The 11359-nt window shown below is 34.9% G+C and overlaps 2 protein-coding genes across 3 annotated transcripts; one reads left to right on the forward strand and one right to left on the reverse strand.

Moving 5' to 3' along the window:
• Nucleotides 1-312: 312 nt before the first annotated feature.
• Nucleotides 313-2013, forward strand: LOC149609989 (uncharacterized). Of its 2 annotated transcripts, none has more exons than XM_089859845.1 (6): nucleotides 313-703; nucleotides 774-911; nucleotides 976-1122; nucleotides 1185-1296; nucleotides 1394-1532; nucleotides 1590-2013. In XM_089859845.1, exons 1-6 carry the CDS (start codon nucleotides 634-636, stop codon nucleotides 1701-1703), a joined length of 720 nt encoding a protein of 239 aa, XP_089715971.1. In that variant the 5' UTR covers nucleotides 313-633; the 3' UTR covers nucleotides 1704-2013. The 2 variants fall into 2 exon arrangements, with proteins under 2 accessions (XP_089715971.1, XP_089715970.1); XM_089859844.1 differs by having other exon boundaries at nucleotides 315-703; nucleotides 1370-1532.
• On the reverse strand, nucleotides 1707-5966 carry LOC149609990 (uncharacterized). The gene is made up of 2 exons (XM_089859843.1): nucleotides 4828-5966; nucleotides 1707-4734 (listed from the first exon to the last, which is right to left on the reverse strand). The coding sequence occupies exons 1-2, from the start codon at nucleotides 5015-5017 to the stop codon at nucleotides 2654-2656; spliced, it is 2271 nt and encodes a 756-aa protein (XP_089715969.1). The 5' UTR covers nucleotides 5018-5966; the 3' UTR covers nucleotides 1707-2653.
• Nucleotides 5967-11359: the final 5393 nt, after the last annotated feature.

Below are 11359 nucleotides of genomic sequence, written 5' to 3' on the forward strand. Positions count from 1 at the left end.
CCGCGGTTGAAATTGCTCGTTTTTCATGTATATCGAAACTCTTCACTAGGATGTTCCTATAGCGGCTTTAAATGTTTTTGTTTTAATTTATTATAATTCTTGTTTGACTAGGCCTATAACTTTAATTTTTTTTTACCCTGTTGTTATCCTTATGTCATATGTATCGAAAGCGCCCATGTTCATGCACGCGTCCCTCTGGTGACACCGCGTATTGCAATAACAATAAATAAATAAATAAATTGAACAACTCCCCTTTTATAGAGGCCCTGTGTTAGAACCAACACCCCCTTTCTTTGTCTACATGAACTTGTAACTTTATTCTACTTTGAAAAGTTGGAAGTTGGACCTTGTTACGAGTGAATAATACTTTAGTGATGACAGTACTTTCGGGTGCAAGAGTACTTTGAGATATACGGACGTAGCGGATTTTTGTAATTTGAAGTGTGCCTTAAGTAGAGTAATTAGTAATGACGATTATGTGACGTTTAGTTATTATTTTAATCGCGAATAATTTTTATGTGAAAGTAAAACATTTCAGTTTAAATTAAGGAATAGAAGCCAAGTTGTTTAATTCAGGTTCAGGTCACACTGTACGTACTTCCTCAAGTTCCTCCTGTACTGTAAAATTGTAAAATGGTGACATTAGATAATAATTCACTGTTATTTTTTGTGCCAATTTTGTTCGCAGTGATTCCTTTTAAAGGTACTTTAATACTAAAACATAAAAAAAACGGTGGTTACGTTAAAGACCAATGTAAATAACTTTCTTTCAGCTCGCTCAGATGTAGGCAAAAAATGCCATCTTCTCGGGATTTGCATAGGGGCAAATATACATTGCGATAGAAGAACTAATACTTGTCAATGTAATGAAGGATACCCAGTTATATCACATGCTCACAAATGCCTACCTAGTCAGTCACTTTAGAAACTGTTATAGTGAACGTTAACCTTAACAACGTCTTATAATTTCTGTAGCTAAACGTTACGACCAGAAATGTGAAGTTCCTGAACAATGTTCCCAATATGATCCTAATTCTTACTGTACGCAGATCCCTTATCAATCTTACTGCGATTGTTTAAGCGATTTCAAATATGATGTCAAAGAAGAAAAATGTCTTTCAAGTATTAAAAACCAATTTTTTTCTTTTAAACTGATTTATTTACATTTGACGTTACATTTTTAGCATTAAAGAAAACGGAGAAGCCAAATTTAACATTGCCATTAGTAGTTGTCATAGCTTTAGCATTTTCAGGCATGCTATGTTGTTGCATGGTAATGTTACATCTTTATCGGAGGTAAGAACATCAAATTGTATTGTACCGCTTTTCTAAATTCGCTTTTAATTTAAATAACAAATAATCTTGATAGGCGAAACAACTCATTAAATTCTAGGAATATTGGAATATTCTCAAATTCAGGAGCAACCAGGACACAAACAGCGGATCAACCAGCCATTAACGATAACACAACAAATTTACTTCAAAGCCCGGCTGATCCACTTCCAAGTTATGACGTAGCTGTTAATCTCGAAGTAAAAATAGTTCAAATAATATTCACATTCTTCTGTTACTAATTTTTTATTTTATAGAACATAGAGAATCAAGGTGACGTCATTCCTGAAAGTGATTGCCCGCCTTCTTACGATGAAGTTATGAAAGAATCAGTTAAAAAAGAATCTGAAGTGAAAGAAACTCAAACTTAAATCTTTAAATAATTATTTTTAATTTTGCGTGTAAAATGTAAATTTCCTAAAACATTCCTTTTACAAGACATTTATATATAATATACGCTTTTGTTAGTTTTATATAATCTTAGTTTTTTATACAACGCTTTTGGAAGTGTAAAAAGAAGAAAATAATGAACTTTGGGTTCAGATCTCCGAATTTTTTACTCTTATAAAAACTATAAATAATAAAAGACACATGTGCCAATATATATACCATTCATTTCTCCATCTAAAATATATGTACAGTATTTTCATAAAAGGTTTTAATAAATAATTTTTAATCATATGTGTTCACATCCTTCAATGTCCCTTTTGATATAAAATTCTACCTTCGGCTTCCTTCTTGTGTAATTTTCCGGGAAAAGCTCGGGTAAGTTAGGTAACATAACATTTTACCTTAAAAGAACGACCTTTTTCTACATATAAAAGGAAAAAATATTAAAAAATAAATAATCTCTTATCACGAAATAATTAGCATTTAATTAGTATGAAAAACGTGGACTACTGCGCCGCCATTGTTTTTAGTGGCGTCACTCTGCTAAACCAACCGCTTACCCAGGGCTGGAAATAAGAAAAATTACCTCTCTCAGCCTGTGAGAATTCAACCAATCCCGTTGGCAGACGCCACTGAAAGAATGGCGGCGCAGTAGTCCACGTTTTTAAGACTAATTCAATGTTTATTATTTTGTAATAAGAGATCATTTATTTAATTTTCAATATTTTTCCTTTTATATTTCAAAAAAGGCCGTTCTTCAAGGTATAATGTTATGTTTAAGTAGATCAGGCTATATTTATAGTGGAAATGCCCTTTTTGTGTCAAAAACGCTGGGCAGATGGCAAAAAAGCTATAGCGTTTCACTAGTTGCCAAAGTGTCTCAAAATAGCACCAGTGCACCACTCAAATACACCTTGAACGGTCGTAGATGTCAAAGTTTATTCGCAATACTGTCATTCCATATGATCACTATTGTCTGTGTATTAGCGTCTTTTGTGTCTAATTCCGTTTGGGTACTTTTTCCAATTATTATTGGACATGGAAATTTTTTTAAGTCGCCGGGATGTGTCTGAGTAGCGACACTAATCTTTTTCAATTTTGAATTCTTCGAAACTAGGCCTAAATTACTTTTAGGGAAGATAAAATTTGGTGCCCGATCTGAATCTAATGGTAAAAGAGTTATTCCAGTAGATAATTCTTTGTTTGTAGGGATTGGTATCTCCGAATCAAACAGAGACACTGGTAATATCTTTGAAGAAGCTTTCACTTGCTCTTCTTTTTCAAGTAATTTCTTAAGAAGAAAGCGTTGTCGTCGCCTACGTTCATTTTCAGCTTTCCTATATTCTGGGTCTTGCCTTAGCCTTCTCATTCTTTCCATGGATGAATCGCGTGAATTAACAGAAGGCGAAATAGTTCTTTCAATACTTAATTCTTTATTATGTGTACAGTTTTTAAATGAAGTACTAGGGATTTTATTATTAAAATCCAATACAGGGAACTCTGAGACTCTCGTTTGTTCCGAAGTACAAGAGGTTTGATCGTGAAAATTATCTGATGATAAACTAGTTCTTTCAATAGATTCTTTGTTATTCGAAGAAACGTTACGTATTGGCATCTCCGAATCAAATAGAGACACTGGAAATATCTTTGAAGAAGCTTTCACTTGCTCTTCTTTTTCAAGTAATTTCTTACGAACAAATTCAACAAAGCGTTGTCGTCGCTTACGTTCATTTTCAGCTTTCCTATATTCTGGGTCTTGCCTTAGCCTTCTCATTCTTTCCTTGGATGAATCGCGTAAATTAACAGAAGGCAAAATAGTTCTTTCAATACTTAATTCTTTATTATATGTACAGTTGTTTAAAGAAGTGCTAGGGATTTTATTATTAAAATCCAATACAAACAACTCTGAGACTCTCGTTTGTTCCGAAGTACAAGAGGTTTGATCGTGAAAATTATCCGATGATAAACTAGTTCTTTCAATAGATAATTCTTCGTTATGCACATAGCTGTTCGAAGAAGTGCTAGGGATTGGAATTTCCAAATCAAATACAGCAAACTGAGATATTTCGGACTCTCGCGCTTGTTCTAAAGTAGACGAGGTTGAAACTTTCGATTGGTTTTCGTTAAAAAATTTGTTCTTAAGAGCATTTAAGACTTCGCAATGTTCATTTTCCCATTTCGTATATTCTGGGTCTCGCCTTATGTTTCCCATTCTTTCTGCGGTAGTTAATTCTTTATTATACGTACGGTTGTTCTGTTTGTTCGAAGAAGTGCTAGGGATTTGATTTTTAAACTCAAATACAGGCAACTGTTTTATTTCGGAGACTTTTGCTGGTTCTGAAGTAAAAGAGGTTGAATCGCGAAAATTATTTGACGATAAATTAGTTCTTTCATCAGATAATTCTTCGTTATAGCTATTCAAAGAAGTGGTAGGGATTGGAATTTCCAAATCAAATACAGACAACTGCATTATTTCTGACTCTTTTGATTGTTCTGAAGAATAAGAGGTACTTGAATCGTGAAAATCAACTAATGGCGAAACAGATCTTTTTGAAGATAATTCTTCGTTATACGTAGAGCTGTTTGAGAAAGTGCTAGGTATTGGAATTTCTAAATTAAAAACAGCCAACTGTGTTCTTTCTTTTTCAAGTTTTTGCTTAAGAGTGTGTTCATTTTCAACTCTTCTGAGTTTCTGATCCAAATATTTCATTCTATTTTTATCTGATATTTCTGGAGTAGAAGACGTTGCATCGAAAGAATTAACTAATGGTAAAATAGTTTTATTTGAAGATTCATTTATACAGTTGTCTGAAGTGGTGGTAACAACTGGATGATAATCCAAACCAACCACAGGCTCCTCAAAATCGGCAGGATCACGTTTTATTTCAGAAACTTTTGCTGTCTTTGCATCTTCAAGGCTTTTCTTAAGAATAGAATATTCTGGGGCACATTCTTCTTGACCCTCCTTTTCAATTATATCTGATTTTTCTGAAGTTGAAGACGTTTTCTTAACTAATGGTAAAATAGTTCTATATGTAGATTCTTTTTGCTTATATAAACAGTCGTTCGAAGAGATGAAAGAGATTGATTGATTTTCAAACATACACTCCTGTTTTATTAGCGAATCATTTCCTTGCATTGCTTTTTTATTAGCAGCATACAAATCTCGGCGTCGTTTATTTTCAAGTTTCCTAAATTCTGGGTCCTGCCTTTTCCTTCTCATTAATTCTCTTCTCAGTTCCTGTTTCTTTTTTGAACAGAACGGAATGTCTTTCTGTTCTTGGAAACTTTCCATATCCTAATATGGGACCACTGACCAGTACCAAAAATGTCGCTGATTGGAATACTTATACCATTTTTATTTATTACCCGATGGGTAGGATTTTACTTTACCTACCTAACCCAACCAACTCTTGATTCTGATTAATTAGGCCACGGGGAGTTCGAAAAAATTAGTGAAAAAATTCTAAACCCGCCGCAAGTTGGTGAAAAATATTTTTGAAAATTTGAAAATTGCATGTACTTACCGCCATTAAGACCGCTACGCGCCTAAACGCATTCTGCCCTCGATCTTGAAAAACTACCCGGGGGGGGTAAATATAATAATAAGGACTCGCGACGGAATTCAAGGAGCACATACTGCGGAAATATAGCTATGAAATTTTAAACACCCACTGAAACATTTAGAATTCTCATACCAGGATAGAAAAATATTTGAAGCGAGCTCCAATTTTAAAAATAAACAACGATATTTTGCTAAATTGCGTAGATTATTTCGGAAGTAAATAAAAATAAACAATAATATTTTGGAAAAGGCATAATATTATTTGGAAGTAAATGAAGATAAACCACAATATTTTGGAAAAGGCGTAACATTATTTGGGAAATAAATGAAGATAAACCACAATATTTTGGAAAAGGCGTAACATTATTTGGGAAGTAAATGAAGATAAACCACAATATTTTGGAAAAGGCGTAACATTATTTGGGAAGTAAATGAAGATAAACCACAATATTTTGGAAAAGGCGTAACATTATTTGGGAAGTAAATGAAGATAAACAATAGTATTTTGGAAAAGGCATAATATTATTTGGGAAGTAAATGAAGATAAACAATAATATTTTGGAAAAGGCGTAACATTATTTGGGAAGTAAATGAAGGTAAAGCACAATATTTTGGAAAAGGCATAATATTGTTTGTTAAGTAAATGAAGATAAACAATAATATTTTGGAAAAGGCGTAACATTATTTGGGAAGTAAATGAAGATAAACCACAATATTTTGGAAAAGGCGTAACATTATTTGGGAAGTAAATGAAGATAAACCACAATATTTTGGAAAAGGCGTAACATTATTTGGGAAGTAAATGAAGATAAACCACAATATTTTGGAAAAGGCGTAACATTATTTGGGAAGTAAATGAAGATAAACAATAGTATTTTGGAAAAGGCATAATATTATTTGGGAAGTAAATGAAGATAAACAATAATATTTTGGAAAAGGCGTAACATTATTTGGGAAGTAAATGAAGGTAAAGCACAATATTTTGGAAAAGGCATAATATTGTTTGTTAAGTAAATGAAGGTAAAGCACAATATTTTGGAAAAGGCATAATATTGTTTGTTAAGTAAATGAAGATAATTAGCAATATTTTTGAAAAGGCGGCCAATTATTGGGAAGCAAATGATGGTGAACAACAGTATTTTAAAAAGGCTTCAATATGTTGGAAGGAAGTGTATATTAAAAATTATACACTATTAACTGCAAAACTGTTTATACCGATGGCTATGCAGTAAAGTGTGGCACTTAGCGTTACCCGAGAAACACCACTTGGAGGTGGCCACACGTCGTTTCTCATGAGGAGTTTTGATAAGGCAGGCCCCCTTGCCTACTGCCAAAAACTAAGAAAACGTTGCCTTATTCGTCAGTGAATTCGGCAGTGTTTTCTTCGTTTTGGCCAGCAATTAAAAATGCTGGTTCTGTCTCGGGATCGAGAGTAGCCAGCTCTTCCTCCGAGACCCCGATTTCAATTAATTCAAGGCCTTTTTTGCCCGGTCCAGGGTAGCAAGACTTTACGTCTTCCAAGAACCGAGCAAAATTGGTTCCAGGAGGAAGCCAGTTTCCATCCTGGTCCTTGAAAAATAGGCATCGGTACCAATAAGAAGCCATATAGCTACTTAATGACCTGTCTGTTCTGTGGGACTTAATGGCATCCTTCACGTGTCTATTTCGGTTCTCGATGTTGTTGGTATGGGCGCGAGAATCTTCCGAGTTGACAAACTCGTACTTATGAAGCACGGTAAGGTGCTCCCGAAAGCCCATTAACGTACAATTCATGTACATAGGGGCTCCGTCAGACACGATGATGGACCCAGGGGCTATATATTTTGCCATTTGCCTCCACAGAACAGCACGGGACTTATTTTTCACTTTCAAAAATAGACCATCTTTTGTATCCCGGCAATAAATTCCAAAGATACAAATGGTTTCCCCGGCTAACTCCGCCCCTCGGTTGTATTTGCGAGTATGAAGGTAGGTTTCGTCCACCTCCACAAACAGTCCTGGTCCTCCAATCTGAACTTTGTTGGCCCTATTAGAAATGACAATCTCCGTTACCTCACGACACATGGAAAAATAATCCACAACTGTTCGTGAGGAACATTCACTATGGGTTGTAGCGTCAGTGACGCTCATTTTACAAACCCAAAGGAAAACGAGGAAAAGATTGTCGGTAACCGACAAATTTTGATTATAGAACCATGTGTTTTTGGAGGGGACGAAAGCCTTCACACACTCGGAAACCAAATGATCGGGAACCTTTTTCTTCAATGCCCTTAAAGCCTTTCGCTTGTTGGCTCGAGATTGCCCAGTGGAACATCGGATTACGTATCCAAACCGACTTTGGTTGTTAAACACCCCCACAAGAAATCCATCGATAATTCCATCGTCGGATTTATTTCCGCAAGTACAAGCGATCTTTCTTTCATTGAAAGAAGTAACGCTTGGAACCAAGTCCAATGAAATCACCAGAGTTTTAGCGTCCCTTTCAGATTTGGCCCTTAACTCTTCGTTCATACATGGAAAAAATCCACCCCAATTTTTTAACGAAATACTGTGGAAAAACTGTTCCGCAGTTTCAAAATTAGGGTTTTCAAAAGTTGGATTTTCCATTTTTGAAAATAGGCCAGCCACAAAACCAAATGCTTCCCACCAAAAATGTGTTTCTTCCCACCAGAAATGTCTCTTCCCACCAAAAATATCTCTTCCCAACAAAAATATCTCTTCCCAACAAAATAATGCCACAAAATTGAGTTTTATTAAACCTCTCGCTCAGCTCGCTCAAACGCGTCTGATGAGTAATAAAGAATTGTCTTAAAAAGTCACCTGTTACTAAAAAACGGTTCGCGCATGCGCGAACGGTTGCCATGGCAAAGAAGAAGGTTGCCACGTTACCATGACAACCATTGTGCCGGCGGTGGGTTTGGATGTTTTAATTCTAGAACAAAAATTCATTTTCTCCACGTGAAGTGAAATCCTAAGCTATCTAAACCAAAAACCTAACCGAACCTGCTTCTGCCCACAATAAAAGGTAGATCTAGATCTTTTTTTTTCAAACCATTTATTGAAAAGGATTAACGGTTTGTAAAAATAAAAATTATCGAGTTAAAGTTGATAATTATGGCTTTCAAAAGTAATCGCGTTGCAGCGATGCGAAGGTTGCTAAATGGAAAGGATGTATCTGATTTTAGCAGCGTTCCTGAACATATTGTGTGTGCATTTTTTGACGAATGCACATATGTAAAAAGAATGCAAGTTGTAGCATTTTGCATATTGAATGGAATATCGGAATACAATTTTTGGCGAATCATTCGTTGGAAAGATTGTTCAAGGCAGGACGAACGTAAGGTTGCAGATCTTTTCATTTACATGAAAAAACCGGAAAATCAGGGTAGATTTTATTCATATGATATTCATTCAGGACTTATAAAATATTTGGATGGGGCTACTAGATATTTTGGTTCTCGAATTGAGTCATCTTAATTAATTTATTATTTACCTATTTTTACGAGATTTGGTGGAATTTCAGTAAATATATACGGCAGTAGGCAAGGGGACCTGCCTAAACAAAACTCCCCATGAGAAACGACGTGTGGCCACCTCCATGTGGTGTTTCTCGGGTAACGCTAAGTGCCACATTTTAAGCAAATTGTATATAATTTTCCAAATAAGTGACCGCCTTTCCAAAATATGTTGTTTATCATCCCAAATAATGTTACGCCTTTTCCAAAATATTGTGGTTTATCTTCATTTACTTCCCAAATAATGTTACGCCTTTCCCAAAATATTGTGGTTTATCTTCATTTACTTCCCAAATAATGTTACACCTTTTCCAAAATATTGTGGTTTATCTTCATTTATTTCCCAAATAATATTATGCCTTTTCCAAAATATTATTGTTTATCTTCATTTATTTCCCAAATAATGTTACGCCTTTTCCAAAATATTGTGGTTTATCTTCATTTACTTCCCAAATAATGTTACGCCTTTCCCAAAATATTGTGGTTTATCTTCATTTACTTCCCAAATAATGTTACGCCTTTTCCAAAATATTGTGGTTTATCTTCATTTATTTCCCAAATAGTATTATGCCTTTTCCAAAATATTATTGTTTATCTTCATTTATTTCCCAAATAATGTTACGCCTTTTCCAAAATATTGTGGTTTATCTTCATTTATTTCCCAAATAATATTATGCCTTTTCCAAAATATTATTGTTTATCTTCATTTATTTCCCAAATAATGTTACGCCTTTTCCAAAATATTGTGGTTTATCTTCATTTATTTCCCAAATAATATTATGCCTTTTCCAAAATATTATTGTGTATCTTCATTTATTTCCCAAATAATGTTACGCCTTTTCCAAAATATTGTGGTTTATCTTCATTTATTTCCCAAATAATATTATGCCTTTTCCAAAATATTATTGTTTATCTTCATTTATTTCCCAAATAATGTTACGCCTTTTCCAAAATATTGTGGTTTATCTTCATTTACTTCCCAAATAATATTATGCCTTTTCCAAAATATTATTGTTTATCTTTATTTACTTCCGAAATAATCTACGCAATTTAGCAAAATATCGTTGTTTATTTTTAAAATTGGAGCTCGCTTCAAATATTTTTCTATCCTGGTATGAGAATTCTAAATGTTTCAGTGGGTGTTTAAAATTTCATAGCTATATTTCCGCAGTATGTGCTCCTTGAATTCCGTCGCGAGTCCTTATTATTATATTTACCCCCCCGGGTAGTTTTTCAAGATCGAGGGCAGAATGCGTTTAGGCGCGTAGCGGTCTTAATGGCGGTAAGTACATGCAATTTTCAAATTTTCAAAAATTTTTTTAACCAACTTGCGGCGGGTTAAGAATTTTTTCACTATTTTTTCCGAACTCCCCGTGGCCTAATTAGTCAGAATCAAGTGTTGGTTGGGTTAGGTAGGTAAAGTAAAATCCTACCATACAGCGAATATATTTGCTACTTTCTGGCAAATTGACAATGATCTAAATATCTAAAAAATAGAAGGAAAAGCTGAAAAATTTACCAAACCCACGGGCACGGTGTTCCCCGAACCCGACTGTCACGAGGACTCGCGACAATCTGAGTGACAGAAAACCATACAACGAAGCAGACGACTATGTATTTTTCTCTTAACCACCAACAGGATGGGAAATAAGGATTTATTTTCAAGTGGAAATGGACGTGGACGACTGGACGTGGCTTGAGTAGACTACCAGCGTCGGACCACTGTTAAAACCCTTTTTGAACTAAAAACAGATCTTAAGGCTTTTACTATTTGTTAATCTGCTTTGAATAGGCCTTTATAGAAAGTTTATACGGCTTGCGCACCTTGTTGATTTGTCCCACCGCGCCTGCGCATTATAACAGCCATACGTCACCAAAATTCTCTCTGACGTGACGTCACTAACCTTAACCGTTAAGATTAGGCTTCCATAGCCCATTTTAAGAGATGGATACACAGGAGAACGAGTAAATTATTTTAAATATTAATTAATTAGAGGAACAAACGCGTTAAAAAAAGCCCACCATTTTATCAGTCTGCTTTATCTCTCCAAATCTTGCCTCCAGTTCGTGTTTTTTATAACACAAAACTGGCTGAACTGAACTGACTCAATTTGAACTACAAGAGGGGCCAAGTACCCATAATTCCTTTAGAACTTTCTGTAAAGGCCTATTAACGTCATGGCAAAATTTCCGAGAAAGTTACATTGGCATTTCCCATGAAATTTACTAAATTTAGCAGTCGCTGGAAAGAGATGCTCGTCAGAGTCGTCACTTTCGTCAGAACATTTTTGTTATTTTTCGTTTTGTAATTTGAAAATATGGCGGGTGGCGGCATGTATATCCCCAAAAGTCATAATAAAGCCGGTCTATAGGATGTAGCGAACCCTTAGTGCTATCTCATAAAGTGTGCGGAAGTTATTCCCATACGAAGATTATTTTACACTTCTGCTTTCCATTTTTCAAGATGGCAGCGGATTCGAAAAATAGTCAATGTATTGCAATTTCAACCTTCTAGGTAAAGTGGTTTGAACCGGGAGTCGATTATCAAGTTAGTCGG

Source organism: Phalangium opilio, unplaced genomic scaffold (genome assembly GCF_054372755.1).
Source record: "Phalangium opilio isolate 3A_F unplaced genomic scaffold, DU_Popi_V2 ptg000344l_1, whole genome shotgun sequence".
Classification (NCBI taxonomy): Eukaryota; Metazoa; Arthropoda; class Arachnida; order Opiliones; family Phalangiidae; genus Phalangium; species Phalangium opilio.

What these genes read in the sequence shown, in the direction of transcription:
- LOC149609989 (XM_089859844.1), top strand. Translation starts at nt 634, where the DNA reads ATGGTGACATTAGATAATAATTCACTGTTATTTTTTGTGCCAATTTTG. An exon ending in CGCAGTGATTCCTTTTAAAG is followed by an intron (nt 704 to 773) that starts GTACTTTAATAC and finishes ACTTTCTTTCAG; the next exon opens with CTCGCTCAGATGTAGGCAAA. An exon ending in ATGTTACATCTTTATCGGAG is followed by an intron (nt 1,297 to 1,369) that starts GTAAGAACATCA and finishes TAATCTTGATAG; the next exon opens with GCGAAACAACTCATTAAATT.
- LOC149609990 (XM_089859843.1), bottom strand. Translation starts at nt 5,017, where the DNA reads ATGGAAAGTTTCCAAGAACAGAAAGACATTCCGTTCTGTTCAAAAAAG. An exon ending in TTCGCTAATAAAACAGGAGT is followed by an intron (nt 4,735 to 4,827) that starts GTATGTTTGAAA and finishes TTTTACCATTAG; the next exon opens with TTAAGAAAACGTCTTCAACT.